This window comes from Colossoma macropomum, unplaced genomic scaffold (assembly GCF_904425465.1).
Source record: "Colossoma macropomum unplaced genomic scaffold, Colossoma_macropomum, whole genome shotgun sequence".
In the NCBI taxonomy this organism is placed as follows: domain Eukaryota; kingdom Metazoa; phylum Chordata; class Actinopteri; order Characiformes; family Serrasalmidae; genus Colossoma; species Colossoma macropomum.
In genome coordinates this window covers 30,784,588-30,803,676 of record NW_023494810.1, presented here as the reverse complement: position 1 = coordinate 30,803,676, position 19,089 = coordinate 30,784,588, and the positions used below count along the sequence as shown (strand labels likewise).

Here is a 19,089-nt window from a genome sequence, read left to right as displayed (position 1 = left end):
GAACCATAATTTTTAATTGTGTACCTGGTACTTTTATCCCAAAATAATTAGACAGTATTAGGGAGTTTGTACCACATGCAAAGTTAATATCTACACACTTAAAAAAAGGTGGTTCTTTAAGAGTACTTAGTAAAGAAAATGGTTCCGTTTAGACCCAAGAGTTCTGTATAGAACCATTTCATGCTTAAGGGTTTTTTGGATGGTGAAATGCTTCCTCAGATTGATGGAGAATGTGGTGTATATGGTTCTATATAGAACCTTTTTGAAAATTGTTCTATGTGGCACGAGAAAGAGTTCTGCTGTTGTTAAGATGTCAAGCTTGCTACAGTGTAAGAACTCTTTTGGTGCTAAATAGAACCCTTTTCAAAAAGGAGCCTTATGCAACACGTTCTCCATTAACCTGAAGAACCATTTCACCATGCAAAGAACCATGTAAGTTCTAAATGTAACCGTTCCCTTTACTAAAGAACCCCTGAAGAACCAACCTTTAAAACATTTTTCCTATGGAATGATATACAACACATTCTCTATCAATCTGAAGAACTATGTCACCATGCAAAGAACGATTTAAGCATGGAAAGGTTCTATATAGAACTCATGGTTCTAAGTAGAACCATTGCCTTTACTAAAGAACCCTTGAAGAACCATCTCCTGTAAGTGTAATTTACTCTCTGAACTTGCCATCATGTTACCAAAATAGTTACCTAGTACTGTGGAGTTAGTACCTCACACTATTTGGTTGATATCTAGAACGTGAAGGAGTGTAAAAGAAAGCATTACTAGCTCTAATCTATCTCTCTATAAACGTGTACATCTTTTCCTTGTCTGTCGTTTTTACTCTCGGTCTTCCTGCTGTTTCCTCTTCTCTTTCCATCTCCCTCGCTCTCTCGTTCCCCCGAGTTCTGACTCACTCGTTCTCCGACTCTGCTGCTGCGAGTCAAACAGCGCCTCTGCCTCCATCTCCAGTCATTTAGTTGTAAATTAGATCTGCCGGTGAGTTTGATTCCCCGGCAGCGCAGACGCTGTTACAGCGCTCTGAATCTGATCTGCTTGTGTAGGAAAGGACGAGTAAACACTGCTCGCGCACCGCGTTTATTTCCCGGCGGAACCTGAAAAGATCCTGCAGAACGAGATCTGAGTGGCGTTGAGTGTTGAAATAATTCAGAATGATGGATTTTACTGTATAATGTGAATTTTATTCCGTTTATTTATTCAGGTAAAACCCACAGAGGCTCTGCGGGCAGGATTAGACTCCAGCTCTGATTCTGAATTTACATCGGAATATCTGAATATAACAAGTTTAATACGTCTTTCTCTTTTCTCCTCTCCTCCCTTCTGCCTCCTCTGTTTCTCTCGCCTCATTTTCCCTCTGTCTCACTGCCTCCTTCTATGCACCTCTTTCTTTCTCTGTTTCTGTTCCTTTTTCTTTCTCTCCCGTTCAATCTGTCTTTTCTCTTTATCTTTTTTCACTCTACTGTCTATTTATACCTCTTTTCCTTTCTTTCTCTCCACCTCTTTTTTCTTTTCTGTCTCTCCTCCTCGTCTCTCTATTTTCTTTCTCTCGTTGTCCTCTTTCGCACTCTTTCTCTCTGTTTTATCCCTTTTTCCTTTATCTCTTTCTTTGTCTCTGTCTCACTCTCTCACACACACTCTCTCTCTTTTTCTCTCTCTATCTCTTTCTATCTGTTCTCTTCTCTCTCTTCTCTCCCCTTTCTCACTCTTCTCTCTCTCATGCTTTTCTCTCTCACTCTCTTCTCCTCTCTCTCTCTCTCTCTCTCTCTCTCTCTCTTTCCCTCTATCCCTCCCTCTCTCTTCTCTCTCTTCTCTCTCCTGCTCTTTCTTTTCTCACTCTCTCTTTCTCACTCTATCTTTCTCTCTCTCTCTTCTAATCTCTTCTCTCTCCCTCTCTTTCTCTCTTCTTTCTCTCCTCTTTTAACTCTCTCTCTCTCTCTCTCTCTCTCTCTCTCTCTCTCTCTGTGTCACCCTCTTTCTCACTTCTCTCTCTCTCACTCTCTCTCTCTCATTTTTACCTCTCTCTCTCTCACTCTCTTTCGCTATCTCTCTCTCACTCTCTCTCCTCTTTTAAATCTCTCTCTCCCTCTCTCTCTGTCTGTCTCTCTCTCTCTCTCTCTCTCTCTCACTCTCTCTCTCACCCTCTCTCATTCTCTGTCTCTCCTCTTTTTAACTCTCTCTCTCTCTCTCTCTCTCTCTCTCTCACTCTCTCTCTCTCACCCTCTCTCGTTCTCTGTCTCTCCTCTTTTTAACTCTGTCTCTCTGTCTCTGTCTCTCTCTCTCTCTCTCTCTCTCTCTCTCTCTCTCTCTCTCTCTCTCCCTCTCTCTCTCTCTCTCTCTCTCCCTCTCTGCAGGAGGATGCCGTTTGGCTGTTTAACTCTGGGGGAGAAGAAGGACTATAACAGTCCTACAGAGATCACAGACAGATATGACCTGGGACAGATCGTTAAATCGTAAGCACTGTTTTCATAACACAGAGAAATATTAAATAAAAAATAAAGAATTAAATATTAAATATTAAATACAAACCTGTCCCTGTGGATCCGTAGCCCACTAGCTAAACAAGCTTGGCTTGAAGAGACTGGCTAGCATTAGCCTAGCTAGCAGGCCACGGATCCAAACACAGCAGAACAGGTTTAATTTTTGCTTTCTTTCCCTCCAACTTTGACCTCAGTCCCTCAGATCTGAGTCACTATCATCTAAACATGCGTCAGTGTAGCTTCTGTTAGCCAGACTCTCCCTGTTCTGTGGTCAGCAGAGTTGGTAGTGTGCCAGCTAAGCTAATGCTAAGCAGCTCCTCTCTCCTAGTTAGCAGCACCGATTAACATTTAGCAATTGTTGCTAGATGGATGGTTTGGCATTTATCAGTGATGGAATGTTTACATGTTTCTGTTTTCATTATTTCGGCCACCGTGTCAGAGAGATGAACTTATTTGATTGCTTTTCAGTTTCAGCCCTACAGCAGAAAAGAGGCCAAATACTGACATAACAAATGAATCCTAAAGTATTCAAATGTGTTTGATATTATATTTTAATGCACAGTTAATGTCTATTTGCTAAATTTATCATATTGGGGGAAGAAATAAAACATAAAGTCTGGCCTGTGCAAAAGTTATGGCACATTTTATATTTTATGTTTTATTTTTTCCAATATGTTCAGCAGATAAGTAGAAATTGTGCAGTTGAATTTGCATAAATATTGCCGTATTTAAGTTTCCCATAGATGACAGACTCAGAAAATCAACACAACACAGAGAGAAATCATTAAATCGACCAGTTATGGGTCACTTCTTATGCTAGCTGCATGCAGTAGATGAATGTCCAGTTTTGCGTCTTACTTATAATGATAATAATATGCAGGACATGCAAATATTCTTTTAAAAATGGAAATTTTTGAGTAGTAAAAATAGTTAACCACCTACTTTATATATGGACATTATCCTAAAGTGGGTAGCATAAATTCTGAAAAGTCTGACATTCTTATCTGGGAACATAATTAAGTCTGATCAGCTCTCAGCTGTTCATTATTAGAGCGCTGCTTCTGTTCGGCGCTGCTGCCATGGTAACACTGAATGATGGTGCACACGCAGTGGAGAAAAAGCACATGAATTCTGATCTGAGTGTTCACATGAAGGTCGCATGGCCACGAATCGGATACATATCTGATCTACGACCACATATGAAAGGTTACGTTCAAGTTACCAGGTTGAAGTGATGCAAATCCGATTTTTTGCCCTAATGTGACTCAGATCTGATGTTTTCCAAGCTGTGTGGAAAAGCAAATCTGATCTTGAGCCAGTTTCATATGTGGTCCTAGATCAGATACTTAGCCGATTCATGGCCATGCAACCTTAATGTGATGCTCAGATCAGAATTCATGTGCTTTTTTTCCACTGCGCGTGCGCCATCATTCAGCGTTACCATGGCAACAGCACCAAACAGACGTTAAAGCCTGTAAATGGTGGAAAAGCAGCTCATCTCACCTTTTTCTCCTTCGTCTCGCTCTAATAATGAAGCTGAGAGCTGATCAGAGTTAATGATCTCAGCGAAGCTCGTTCTGCTCGTTAGTTTGTGCTGATGATGCATGTGATTCATTCACGTGACGTTACTGAGTAGGATGTGCTCATGAGGGTCATTTCAGGACGCCGGTTCATCACATTAATGACAGATTTGAATCACCTAAACGAGTGTGAACCATCGTGTCAGAGAGATCAGATTCAAGCAAAAAATCGGCTTTGCAATGTGAACGTAGCCAAAGTGGCTCAAGTCGGATCTGAAAAGGTCAGATTTGTATGTTGACAGCCCTGAAAACATCAGATCTGAGTCACATTAGGGCCAAAAATCAGATTTGTGCCACTTCAGCCTGGTAATGTGAACGTAGCCTCTGACATTTTGCTCTTCTCAAAGGGAAGAGTTCTGCGAGATCTTCCGAGCGAAGGACAAGACCACATCGAAAATGTACACCTGCAAAAAGTTCCTGAAGAAGGATGGGAGGAAAGTGCGGAAGGCTGCGAAAAATGAGATTTTCATTCTGAAGATGTGAGTTCCAGACGCACGTTGTCTGTTTTTTTAATTACAGAGTGTATTTTAGGATCCACAGCCGCTTCTCTTTTTGAAAAAAAAGGTTGTTTAAACTCCACTTGAAGAGGCAAAAAACCCTCAAACGGCGTATTTTTGAAAGCTTTATAGTTGTGCATAGACGGTCTCAGCTTTCTGGGCTTGCTTTCTCGCAGAGGCAGCAGTTTGAATAGGCAGGATGGTGAGAATAGAGAAAAGAGAAGAGCACAAGTGTTTAAATCATTTCTATGATGAAGTGTAAGGACCTCATTGTACTGCAAACTGACAGCAGTTGAGGCTCAGATTCATTGCCGCCTCACTGCATTGTCTGCCTTGTTGTGTACAGTCCTTTACAATAGGCCTAAAGCTGCTCTCTGCTGGCTTTCATTCTGATTATTCTGTAATGACTGAGAGTCTGAAGCAGCAGGATGTGACTGTCTTGTAACTTTTTTGTTTGTTTTGTATATTCAAACACCATTTAAACACTCCAGAAATGATGCAAATAAAATCTCGTTACATTAACTTAAAAGCATTAAACGATTAAAGATTTAAAACATTAAAGGGCCCATTTCATGGAAAACTGAATTATCTCACTTTTATTGAAACAAAAGATTTTGTGATTTTTGTGAAAACCATCAGTTATTGATCTCAGTGTTACTGAGCTCTGCTAAAGCCTGAGTAGACTGATAAATCAATGTGATCAGTTATTAATCTCAGTGTTACTGAGCTCTGCTAAAGCCTGAGTAGACTGATAAATCAATGTGATCAGTTATTAATCTCAGTGTTACTGAGCTCTGCTAAAGCCTGAGTAGACTGATAAATCAATGTGTTGATCGGTTATTAATCTCAGCTGTGGTGGCACCAGCCACAAGAATTTTGATTGGGTACCCCACTACCCTGCATGGAAATAACATATAACTAAACAACAAATCAGATGGCTACTGTTGGATGTTCTTCTAAGGTACAATCACAATTAATTTCATCAATTCCTTATCATACTTAACCCAGTTGCTGGACGTGGATGGTCTGAGATGAGGGTTTGGATTACAGAATGACCCTGAATTAGTGTAAAAGACCACCTTCATATTCACATGGCTCACCCAGCCCTGCATAGGAATTAGCTTTGGAGGCGAAGACATTTGAGTAGTGCTTCTCTGTGAGTTCACCTCTCTGTATATTTTCAAATTAGCACCTGTCACCATCCTGAGGCATGAAATCGGCTTACTCTCTCACACAGCAGCCTGCCTTAAACCCCTCAAGCATAAGACGCTACCTCAGGCTCCTCACACGAGGCAACGACTTTGACCAGCTACCCGAGAGAATGAAACTCTTAGAAGTGTAGAGTTATTAATGCTATTATGCTGTACTATTTAACACTGCTATTACAAAAGCCGTTACATCTGCATGTTAAATCCTGTACATTTTTATGTCTACTGATAGGAAGGAGGACAGAATTTGCTACTAGAATCTGATCTTGATAATGCAAGCAAAATTTATTTTAAGTGGCTGTTTTAGCTGACAGACTCTTCCTGTTCCATCTGGTCAGTAGCTTTTGTGGCAAAATGCAGATTTGTGCCACTTTTATTAAATGCTGGCTGGTAAATATTTTATGCATACATTCTTAATCCAAACATAACATATGATGCTCTTAATGGTTTTAGGACACCTTGCCTATTATTTTTTTCTGAATAGTGTTTAAGGTTTGTAACGCTTTCTGTGAATACCATGTCTATGAACATCCATAAGCACATTCATAACATGTAAATTGATTGCACTTTATAGCCATGTTTATCAAGCATTATGAATTGTTCACATTATTCATTATAGTGTTAATAACATGTTATAATGCATTCGTAAGGCATTATAAACATGACTATAAATATTTATGCAAATTAATTACACTGTATAGCTATGTTTATTATCCATTATGAATTGTTAACATTGTTAATTATAAATAGTGTTAATAACATGTTATAATGCATTCATAAGGCATTTTAGGTATGCCTAAAAATATTTATAAATGTGAATTACACTTTATAGCCATGTTTATTATGCATTATGAATTGTTAAAATTATTTATTATAAATAGTGTTAATAAAATGTTATAATGAACTCATTATAAAAATGAATGACACTTTATAGCCATGTTTATTATGCATTATGAATTGTTAAAATTATTTATTATAAATAGTGTTAGTAAAATGTTATAATGAACCCATTATAAAAATGAATGACACTTTATAGCCATGTTTATTACACATTGTGAATTGTTGACATGCACTATAAATGCATTATATATAGTGTTAATAACATGTTATATTATCAGTGCCAGTGAAGTCAGTCAGTAAAGTGAGACTAAGTTTATTTACTTCATTGCATTTCTAATATTTAATTTCTCACCATGTTTGTTGTTGGGGCTGGACATTTAGGACTTAAGTCCTGAATATTCAAATGCCCCAAACAAGCTGTCCAGCCCCCAAGTTATTACTACAGTGTGCTTTCCTTAACCTGCGCTCTCACTTTAAATTACATCACAGCAAACCAAGTACCCATCAGGCCCCTTCCCTGAACGCCCTCTAACAATTGGAATAGTCTAGTCTGATTGAGGCCATTCAGAAAACAATTTCTATCCGATTGATCGAGGTGGGTAATCCTGTAAATAATCTGTTAAATAGAAGAATAATAACAGTGTAAAAGCCTGTGTCTGATTACATTCCCAATCAGAAAGTCTAAGTCCGTTCTGATCATGTGTCGTCACGTCATAGCGACAGGTTTATACCGTTCAACATGGCGGAGCAGAAACTGGTCTGCAGAGGAGACGAAGTTTATGCTCTGATCTTTAAAAGACGGCGGTGGGACGGACGTCCAGCTTATGTGTCTCAGAACACGACGTCTTCCTCTCGGCCTTCTTTAATAAGGACATGTGAAGGACGTTTTCCTGAGTCTGACATCATTTTAAAGCAATTAAAAACACAAGCACTGCTCACTGCTGCTCATCTCACTCTGACTGGACTCACATGGTTCTCTATGTATTTGTAATGTATTCAATTGGATTTGCGTGAAGTTACTGTGGTGCATGAGAGTGAGAGGCAGAGAGCCATCATCGTTATTTGCTCCACATTAACCCTTAGAAACCTTCACTTTGAAAGTAGTCTTTGTTTGTCCGATTATCATCACTACAGTAATGCTGTTTGCTGCTAGCATTCTATTGGATCTGCAATATTAAGTTAGCACCAAGCTAACAGTGGTGTACATTGACTTTCCTGTGTTGGGTTAAAACACTACTGATGGCAGCACCAGTTTAAACTCTGACATTTGAAGCTCGTGATGTTTACCCAGAAGGGTTCTTCTGTTGTTACAAGCTTGACAGAAGAACCGTTTTGGTGCTATATAGAACCCTTTTCAAAAAGGTTCTATATAGAACCATCTACAGCAAGAACCCTTTCATGATGCAAAGAACCCTTTAATCATGCAAAGGGTTTTTTTGAGTGTTGATGGTTCTATATGGAGCCATTTTCTTTACTAAGAACCCTTAAAGTGTTGAAGGCCTCATTTTGGAATGCTAGGTGTTCTCAAACTTTTGATGGGCCTCAATTTCAACTCAAGAAAACTTTATTTTCGGTTTCAGTGTACTTCATTCCCTTTTCTGTTTGCTTTCAGGGTCAAACACCCCAACATCCTCCAGCTGGTGGACGTTTACGAGACCAGAAAAGAGTACTTCCTCTTCCTTGAACTGTAAGTGGTCGCGTTCCCCCCGGCTGAGCCTGCAGTGCTGAGGCAGGGCCTGAGGGGTTTGAGCAGATGTGTCCTGAGGCTGTGACAGATAGAGACCCTGAACTGATCTCTCACTCTCAGTGCCACTTCTCTCTCATTCACGAGACGCTTCCGTCTGACTGCCTCCTGTTCTCTTCTGTCTGTTCGGGTTCGGATTTGCATTCGTTACTTTCCCACCTCTGGATTCCTTTAATGTTGTGTTTTTTTCTCTCTGTCTCCTCTGCTGTGTCTGTATCTCCTGAACAATGATCAAACAGAGTCTTTGAAGGTGCCAATCCTGCAGTTATGTTTGCATAATTTAGAATTAATATGGCTCTGTATTTCTAACACACCTTATTTTCATTACTTTTGCCATATTGTGTTGCCTCACACTTAAAAAAGCACCAGCACTTACTTGTGTTACTTTTTCTTAGCTAGCTGGGAACCTTTGAAATGAGCTTAGCCTGACAGATCCATTAGCGTGCTAATCTTAAAAGGAAGACATGCACGTCTGAGATGAAAGATGAAAGATCATTGGTGGACTGATAACCTTGAAACTACAAAGCACAGCCAGGCTCATGAAACAATATGTAAGAGGCTTATTCATGTTATTGTCTCGTAGCTGCCTCACGCAAAGACCCCTAGAGGTGTAAACGCTGACGTCTCCATTTTATCAGCTCCACTGACCATATAGGAGCACTTTGTAGTTCTACAATTACAGACTGTAGTCCATCTGTTTCTCTGCATACTTTGTTACCCCGTTCTTCAGTGGTCAGGACCCCCATGGACCCCCACAGAGCAGGTATTATTTGGGTGGTGGAACACTGACGTGGTGGTGGTGTGTTAGTGTGTGCTGTGCTGGTCTGAGAGGATCAGACACAGCAGTGCTGCTGGAGTTTTTAAACAGTGTCCACTCACTGTCCACTCTATTAGACACTCCTACCTTGTCAGTCCACCTTGTAGATGTACAGTCAGAGACGATAGCTCATCTGCTGCTGCACAGTTTGTGTTGGTCATCCTCTAGTCCTTCATCAGTGGTCACAGGACACTGCCCACAGGACACTGTTGGTTGGATATTTTTGGTTGGTGGACTATTCTCAGTCCAGCAGTGAGACTGAGGTGTTTAAAAACTCCAGCAGCACTGCTGTGTCTGATCCACTCAGACCAGCACAACACACACTAACAAACCACCACTACGTCAGTGTCGCTGCTGAAAATGACCCACCACCGAAATTATATCTGCTCTGTGGGGGTCCTGTGAGGGTCCTGACCACTGAAGAACAGAGTAACAAAGTATGCAGAGAAACAGATGGACTACAGTCTGTCATTGTAGAACTACAAAGTGCACCTGCGTGGTCAGTGGGATTGATAAAATGGACAGTGAGTGCAGATACAAGCTGTACATAATGAAATATCCATTCAAATATTTGTGCTCTTAGTGTTTGTAGTCAATTAGGCAGTTCATTAATTGTTCTTATTACACAGTGTGTGCAATTACAATACAGTTCCCCCTGCCCAAGCCGTCTCCTCAGCGTCGTCAAGCAAACTACAGGTGCTAGTGTGTTTATAGTTGTAGTCCAAGAAGTAATTCAAACGCTATAGGATGAATTCAAATGTCTTAAAACAAAGGCACTATTTCCAAAACGCCTGGACGTTGTTAAGCCTGTGGCAGTAGTGTTATATGTAAATGCAGCCATGATTTGGGATTGTCTTTGGATTCAGAGGCTGGTCCATCCCATGCTGTCCTTGCTGCATCAGCAGATAAATATTCAGAATTTTTGATATTTAATTTTCAACATTTAAATATAGAAGGTAACATAGGACATGTGAAGAAAAGAGAAAGTAACATAGAAAAAAGTCATTAAACCCATTAAGTAACATTGAGCTATACTGAATAACATTCAACTGTTTTGCTTTCCATTTTGGAATCTGACAGCAATCATATGCGATCCTGCTGGAGTGGGTTCCTGCTTGGGTTTCATGTCTTTGATGCACAAAATGCTACTTGGGTGCTATTAGCGACCACCTTGTGAGGAATATGAATTATAGTGGGGAAACAAACTGTATATTTCAGAAAATGAACATTAATATTCGAATCTTTTATTTGCTGCTTTTGTTTTTTCCAGGTACAGTGAAAAGCTGTTCCACTAATTAGGTTTAATGCGTTTGAGAGGAATTACTATAGTTAATTTTAGCTCTACAATATTTAAATTTCTGCTAAAACTCTTGCAGCTTTTCCAGCACCTGTGCTACATGCTCAAAAAGTTGGTCATCCTCTATTCCTTTATAGGTGGTCACAGGATGCCACCCTCAAGACGCTGTTGGCTGGATATTTTTGGTTCTCAGTCCAGCAGCGACACTGAGGTGTTTAAAAACTCCAGCAGCACTGCTGTGTCTGATCCACTCAGACCAGCGCAACACACACTAACACACCGCCACCACGTCAGTGTTACTCCAGTGCTGCGAATGATAGACTCAAGTCACGAGTTTGATGACTTAAGACTTGGCTCAACAAAATCGAGAAAGACTTGCGACTCGACTTTGACTCGAACACTAATGACTCGGACTTTAACTTGGACTTGAGCCTCATGACTCAGAAAGACTTGAGACCCAAAGCAAAAAAAAGGCATCTAACTGCCAATGGGTCTCTACACGAAATGCTACTTCGGTGCTGTTAGCGCCCCCTTATGAGGAATATGAATTATTGTGGTGTAAAAAAAAAACTGTATATTTCAGAAAAAATGAATATTAACAATCAAATCTATTATTTGCTGCTTCTGTTTTTGTCACAGGTACAGTGACAACCTGTTCCACTAATCAGGTTTATTACTTCTGAGAAGAATTACTGTGTGTTTTATTTTAGTTCTACGATATTTAAATTGGTGCTACAGCACTTGCAGCTTTTCCAGCACCTGTGCTACATGCTCAAAAAGTTTACCCTGTAGCATTTTATGTTTGTGATGTCTGATTTATTTGCAGTGCTACAGGGAGAGAGGTGTTTGACTGGATTCTGGACCAGGGCTACTACTCAGAGAAGGACACCAGCAATGTGATCCGACAGGTGATGGAGGCAGTGGCGTATCTGCACTCCCTCAACATCGTCCACCGCAACCTGAAGGTAAACAGCACACTGCCCTGTGGTGGTCATGACTATGAAATACATTTCATTGTTGCTATTTATTTTTATTTTTGAGACTATAATGACATTTGAATGCACACAATTGTCCAACTAAGTGGACCAAACCGAACGTTTTCTGCCATCAAATGTTCATAGTATTCGATTGCGTCATTAAGAAGACCACGTCGCCAATTTGGTAGGCAAGTTGTGACTCTGACTGTGCTCTGATTGAGCTCGTCTCATCGCCTTTACTGCACTTACAACCATGCAAGAGGATAAAAACCAACCAAAATAGACCAGAATGACCACTAAAAAGATTTAACAACATGTAGATACTTTAGATTCATCTCCAGAAAACACTACGTGCCAGGGAATTACAGCCGTTTAGATTATAGCTTTTGTCTGTCATCACTACAACAACAAATCAAATGAAATCAAGTTAGTACACTCGAATACTAATATGCTTTAAAAAAAATTAAAAAGGTTTAAAAACGTGTTTTACTGCCTTTGCTGGATCAGTTATGGCTTTATTATCTCATTACAAACAGCCACAGCATGGGAGTTGCCGTCCAAAATGGTGGCAGTTGGAATAATCATGCTTTCAAACAAGCGACATATACATCTCTGCTACAAACCAACATATGAACTAGGTTTCTAGCAGCTACTGTTCATGTACAATTCCACCGAAATGACAGGAAGTGAAGTGTTACAGTTTAGCCCTTTGATGGGTTCAATATAACAGACAGAGGGTCTGTTAAACACCTGTTGGAAAAGTCTGATTAATCAATGCGAACAAAGTTCATTCAATATAATTCTATGTAGTAAGAAATAAATATACTTTCCAAACGAACTGCATTACATATTATCACCTATAAGACAGACAGACAGCGCAACTGATAGATACACATCAAATTATATATGAAAATTGATGTGAGTCTGTGTGTCAAACAATGATTGACTTATTGTGAAGAACAGCAAATAAAACCACAGCACACATCAGTAAAATATGGAACATTGTTTCTGAATAACTACAGCTTTATCAGCTGATAATGTCAGTTTTATTAATAAACTTATTTAAAACCAAAATACTGACATCTGAAAGATACTAATAAAGCAGAAGAAAATCCATTTTCAGATGTTTTCATTTTTATTTTAAAATCTGTGTAAACATATGGAATAAAAAGACAAAACTGACTTTATTTGTCTTTGTTCACTAAAGGTGTTTTAGTTGTAACACTGTGTAACAACTAACCCCACAGTACGGAGGCTGAACTTGAGCCCAGCTAGCACTTGCAGTGAGCTTGTCAGCTGCTTCAAAACAGTGGTGCGTTGTAGAGAACAAGATGGCGATTAAAGTAATATAAGGTTGGATTTTGTGATTTACACCTGAAAACAAAACGCCTTGAAAACACTCTTTGGCACAGATCTCTTTAAAACACAGACGAATTGCTCTGGATTTTGGTGGGAGACCATGGCTAGGAAATGTGTTAATGTGGCCAGAAGCTCACGCTGCTGGACCTTGTATAACAAGTGTTATGCCCTCTGCTGTCTGGGTGCTCTGATAGTGAACTAAACAGGTGAAGTTTACCGCTTCCAAATGCAGCAGAACGCCTCTCAGCAAGTCAGACTGCGACGGAATTAACTGTGGTATAATTGGAACGTCTGATTTGAAAGTAGTTCAGAAATTCTATGAGTTCTTCCAGAGGCACATCCTGTTATTCTATCCAGGCATTAACTCTACATTGTGTTCTTGTTGTTGCTCATTTCAGTTGGAGAATCTGGTGTATTACAACCGCCTGAAGCACTCCAAAATAGTCATCAGTGACTTCCATCTGGCCAAGCTTGAGAATGGACTCATTAAAGAGCCTTGTGGAACTCCAGAGTATCTGGGTAAGAGCTTTTACTGGGAATTCTAAAGTCTTTAATAGCTGCCATACAGCCTGTTTTGATTGGATACTTAATGTGTTGCAGCAATATGCTTTAATGTTTCGGAATGAATGTGTTTTTGCAAAATGTGAGTGGATGACTGTGTTTGTATGGTGTCCATGGAGAACTTTGTGAGATTCAGTTTTTCAAAAAGTAAGCAAAAAACTAGAAATGAGAAATTTAACTGGTGCTGTAAAGCAGTTGTTCTCAAACTGATCCCCAGGGTCCCCCACATTTTGGTTCATCTCATCTCACAACACATAGAGGGAGCAAAAACGTGGACCATCTATGCAGCCCCTCAGGACTAGTTTAAGGACCACTGCTGTAGAGCCAGCGGTCACCAACCCTCCTCCTGGAGATCTAGTTGGCAGAAGAGTTTAGTTCCAACTTGGATCAAACGTGTTGCCCAACTATAGATATTAATACATAGATGCCACTTTTGTCTGTCTGTTGTTTTCAGTCCGGTACGTCTGCAAGTCCACCATGTTGGAAAGGTCAAGATCTGCTTGGAAACATCAGCCATGGAATTTTATTTATTATAAATTATTAGCTATATCAATTATCACAAAGTCCCAAGGTGCAAGTGTAGAGTGAATATTCCATATGAATAAATGTATGCTGTACCTACAGTGCACACCTACTCAGCACTAACAGAGTGAATTAAATAGTGTAACTGCTTCACAACAAATAAAGGTATATTCACTATATGGACAAAAATATTGGGTCACCTACACATTATACCAGTATATAGTTGGTCCCCCCTTTGCAGCTGTAACAGCATCCACTCTTCTGGGAAGCTTTCTACAAGATTGTGGAGAGTGAATGTGGGAATTTTTGCCCGTTCATCCAGAAGAGCATTTGTGAGGTCAGACACTGATGTTGAATGAGAGGGTCTGGCTCACAATCTCCATTCTAGTTCATCCCAAAGGTGTTTGATGGGGTTGAGGTCAGGACTCTGTGAGGGCCAGTCAAGTTCTTCCACTGCAAACTCACCCAGCCAGGCCTTAATGGAGCTCGCTGGGGTCTCAGTCATACTGGAACAGAGAAGGTTCTTCCCCAAAACTGTTCCCACAAAGTTAGAAGTGTACAGTTGTCCAAAATGTCTTGGTGCTGAGGCATTAAGATTTCCCTTCACTGGAACTAAGGGTTCTAGACCAACCCCTGACAAACAACCCCATATCATCATCCCTCCTCCACCAAACTTTACAGTTGGTACAGTGCAGTCAGGCAGGTAACGTTCTCCTGGCATTCACCAAACCCAGACTCGTCCATCAGACCGACAGATAGAAAAGTGTGATTAGTTACTCCACAGAATGCGTTTCCACTGCTCCAGAGTCCAGTGGCGGCGCTTTACTCCACTCCATCCGACGCTTGGCATTGTGCTTGGTGATGTAAGGCTTGCATGCAGCTGCTCGGCCATGGAAACCCTGCCATGAAGCTCCTGGTGCACAGTTTTTTGTGCTGATGTTGATGCCAGAGGAGGTCTGAACTCTGCAGTTATTGAGTCAGCAGAGCGTCTTTTATGCACTGTGTGCCTCAGCACTGGCGACCCGCTCTGTAACTTTACATGGTCTGACACAGAGTTGCTGTGGCTTATAAACACATCCACTTTCCAATACTACCACTCACAGTTAGTTGTAGAACATCTAGGAGAGAAGAAATTTTGCAGACTGACTTGTTGCAACAGCGGCATCCTCTTACAGCACCACTCTCAACTTTAGTGAGCTTTTTAGACTGACCCACTCTTTCACAGATGTTTATAAAGGCTGACTGCATGGCTAGGTGCTTGATTTTATACCTCTGTGGCAATGAGACTGCATGAATCACCTGAAATCAGTGATTAAGAGGTGTGTCCCAATACTTTTGTCCATATAGTGTGTATAAAATGAAAAAAGCTTAATACAAATCCAGAGGAAAACCAGTCACACCAACAAGCTCTCTGTGCTTCACCAACCACATGATTATATCTGTGCATAAACATCACACAAGCATGAATGCCAATTGCTGGCTGTCCCACTTTCTGAGTGCAACGCTCTTGAAATAGTGCCATTTTGTGATTGTACTGTGTTTGTAATGCAGCATCTATGTATATCTATGGCCCAACACCTCTACCTAACCCTAATGCATCTGATCCAGCCAATCAAAAGCAATTAGCCAATTAGCCAATTAGCTGAAGCAGGTGTGGCAGACTGTGATTGGAACCAGACTTTGCAGGTAGGCAGATCTCCAGGACCAGGGTTGATGGTAAGTTGATGATGATCATTTCTTAAGTTGAACCTCTTTCATCTCCCTTTAGCTCCAGAAGTTGTTGGTAGACAGAGATACGGCCGTCCTGTGGACTGCTGGGCGATCGGAGTGATCATGTACATACTGTGAGTGTTCATTTTACCGTCACCTGATCCACAACTTCAAGAACCCCCATCTTGTAATGCACCTATTTAAAGCCACATACATTAAAATTTTCCATAAAAAAAAAAAACGTGTTTGTTCTGCAGTGCTATTTGGACTAGGTCAGAGGTCGGCAACCCAAATGTTAAGAAGAGCCATTTTGTCCTTTCAACAAATACCAAATCACTTTGGGAGCCACAACATTTCATATCCATTTTACCATCTTGGCTGTAAATCTGTCTCAGTGTGTGCTGATGTACTAGTATAGACTAAAAATATAAACAAAAACACAGACTTACTTTGCTCTGTTTAAGCTTTATCTCAGCTATAGCTGCTTTTCTCGCATCTCCGGCAGGAAACTTGTCCTCAAAAGTAGAACGGTTTCTTGTAAAATGATTCTTACATTCAACTTTATATGAAGCTGAAGTCTTGTTCGAATTTTCCCGTTCCACCTTAAATGAGTATGTAACTGCTGCACCATTTAAGGTGGAACGGGAAAATTCAAATGAGAAGCTGACATTTAGTCACTTTTTTCTCTTGTTGCAGATTAAACGTATCAGGAAACCAGCTGGAGTGATTATAAATGCAAATGAGCCCATTAATCTCCAAATTATCGATGTTCATCTTAAATCTCTCTCTTTGCCGTTTCGTTAGCTACTAGCTTGGCGAGACTATTGTCTGCATTGCTATGGTGACCAGCAGTCTGCGTGCCAGTCAACAGGATTAAAGGGTGATTTAGCAGTTCTGCATTAACTCCAGAGTTTAAGACCATTTATTGTTCAACTGTGTTGAACGATCAGCAGAGCTTTATTTTACTGTAAAGGAGGATTATTTCATTTTTACCTACAAATCTGATTCTGCTGTGGAGCCGCAACAGGGCAGTAAAAGAGCCGCATGCAGCTCCGGAGCCACATGTTGCCGACTCCTGGACTAGTCTGTTAAGATTCTACGATTTATTTTCAAGCAAACACAATATTCCACTGGCCTGTGCTGATAACATAATCCTTTTATTTGGGTAACCATGGGGAAAACAATGGGCTGGGGGGTCGGAGAGTGGTAGGAGTTAGTATGGACTTCTGGGGTTGAAGCTTAATGTTTCTTAAATATGCTGTACAAACGTTATAAAAAAGTATGTGTGTGTGTGTGTGTGTGTGTGTGTGTGTGTGTGTGTGTGTGTGTGCGCGCACTGGTGTCTGTTATCTACATGTTGCTCTCATTGAAATCAGTGACCAGAGGTGCATTTTTGATGGACACCAAAATGTTCCTGTGAATGTGAGCCAATGATTACATAACCCTTCTTGTAGTCAGGCTCCTAAAAGATTACTGTACAACTCCTGTTCAACTTTGTCTCTCCCGGGTGTCTACTTTACTTACAGCCCTAATCAGACACATCTTGTCTGGTTGTCAGATGTTTTAGATTAGCAGGTGCTTTAGAGTAAGTTTAGAAACAAACTCTGCTGGATGGTCGACCTCCAGAAGCACAGCTCTAGCCAGTGGTTACACAAGAGCAGCCCTGGTAATGCTTATCTGTCCAATAACCACAAAACATGAGGCCAGTAAAGTAGATTTTAAAATTTTAACTCCCATTCCTACTGAATAACGTTGGAAGAGATGCTCTTGGTTTGATTTCGCACATTCATCCAGCAGCCACAAAACTATGGGGAACACCAGAATATGGTCAAGTGCCTTGGATACAAGTGCCTGCAGAATATATTCTTAAAGACTTTCTTAAAGAGTGATGAACACAAGCTAGAAAGGTTAATAAACAAAAGCATTATAAGGTCAGGCTTATGTTTGTCCACTATATTGCAGACATTTTTAGTCATTCTTGCCTTTTAACACACACTGTTTTGCTCACAGACTTTCTGGGAACCCACCGTTCTATGATGAGGCGGATGATGATGATTACGAAAACCATGACAAGAACCTGTTTCGCAAAATTCTGGCAGGAGACTATGAGTTTGATTCACCGTACTGGGACGATATCTCAGACTCAGGTGGCGTTAATATACTGTGTGTCTATCAAAGTTTATTTAGATTATTATTGTTATTCACTGTTGGAAAGTTTTTCTAGAGCCTTAAGCTTTTAATCTTAAGCTTTAACATTAAAAAACACTCCACAATTATTACTGTCAGACTGTAAAACTACACACACTGCAGATTCATACTGGATTAATATCACTCCATAATTATTACTGTCAGACTGTAAAACTACACACACTGCAGATTCATACTGGATTAAAATCGCTCCGCAATTATTACTGTCAGACTGTAAAACTACACACACTGCAGATTCATACTGGATTAAAATCGCTCCGCAATCATTACTGTCAGACTGTAAAACTACACACACTGCAGATTCATACTGGATTAAAATCACTCCACAATTATTACTGTCAGACTGTAAAACTACACACTGCAGATTCATACTGGATTAAAATCACTCCACAATTATTACTGTCAGACTGTAAAACTACACACTGCAGATTCATACTGGATTAAAATTGCTTCTCGATTAAATTTCTTTACCTCCTCAGGTAAAACTCATCCAGCTGGGCTTAAGGCATATAAAGTCTTTGTCTGTAATGGCTTTTGCTCTTTTTTTCAGTGTATTTTATCTTTCTTCGTTTACAGCCAAAAGTTTAGTGTCCCGCCTCATGGAAGTTGACCAAGATCAGAGGCTTACAGCGCAGGAGGCCATCAACCACGAATGGTACTGACATTTTATTCGCTTTTCAGCACATTTTGCTGATGTGTGTGTTTTTGGCTGCAGGTAAGTAATATGCTCTAAAGTTTTGTGAGCCTTATCTGAGTTTTCCTTTTCCTCCGTAGGATATCTGGAAACGCCGCCTCAGATAAGAACATCAAGGAAAACGTGTGCGCACAGATAGAGAAGAATTTTGCAAAAGCGAAGTGGAAGGTAATAATTATATTGGAAATGACTTTCTTCATCCGTCATAGACTAGTTGGGTTTGTCCTCTACTTTTATCACTGCGTGCTCAGAATTTATTCATCAGCCAGAACATTTGGGGAATACATTCTTTCCTTTTCTGAAGGAAATGGATTACGGCAAGGACGTTATTTATCTAGCACCTCTTTTGCTGACTTTTTTTTGTAGTAGTAAACTTGAGATTTATCAACTAGAGTTGTTTAGTCATTTAAGCTGGAAAAATGGCCATCCCTTTCATGGCCTTGCTGTGAGGTCAGCACTCAAAACTTTGAGGTGTTTGAATCACTTTTGGGCCAAAACCGTTTGAATATTGGGGTGAGCGATATGACAGTATTAATCAGTATTGTGAACGATGTGTTATTGAGCTTATTGTGGATATCATCAG

The 19,089-nt window shown here is 40.2% G+C and overlaps 1 protein-coding gene across 1 annotated transcript in view; it reads left to right on the top strand.

The window, feature by feature from the left end:
- The window catches only part of camkvb (CaM kinase-like vesicle-associated b), a 111,233-nt gene that overhangs the window by 90,544 nt on the left and 1,600 nt on the right, over nt 1-19,089 (top strand). The window contains exons 2-10 of the mRNA XM_036559518.1: nt 2,367-2,465; nt 4,420-4,551; nt 8,230-8,304; nt 11,302-11,440; nt 13,210-13,330; nt 15,663-15,738; nt 17,615-17,751; nt 18,389-18,467; nt 18,587-18,674. Coding sequence (XP_036415411.1) covers nt 2,371-2,465; nt 4,420-4,551; nt 8,230-8,304; nt 11,302-11,440; nt 13,210-13,330; nt 15,663-15,738; nt 17,615-17,751; nt 18,389-18,467; nt 18,587-18,674 — 942 coding nt within the window. The 5' untranslated portion in view covers nt 2,367-2,370. The remainder of the gene's footprint in view (nt 1-2,366; nt 2,466-4,419; nt 4,552-8,229; nt 8,305-11,301; nt 11,441-13,209; nt 13,331-15,662; nt 15,739-17,614; nt 17,752-18,388; nt 18,468-18,586; nt 18,675-19,089) is intronic.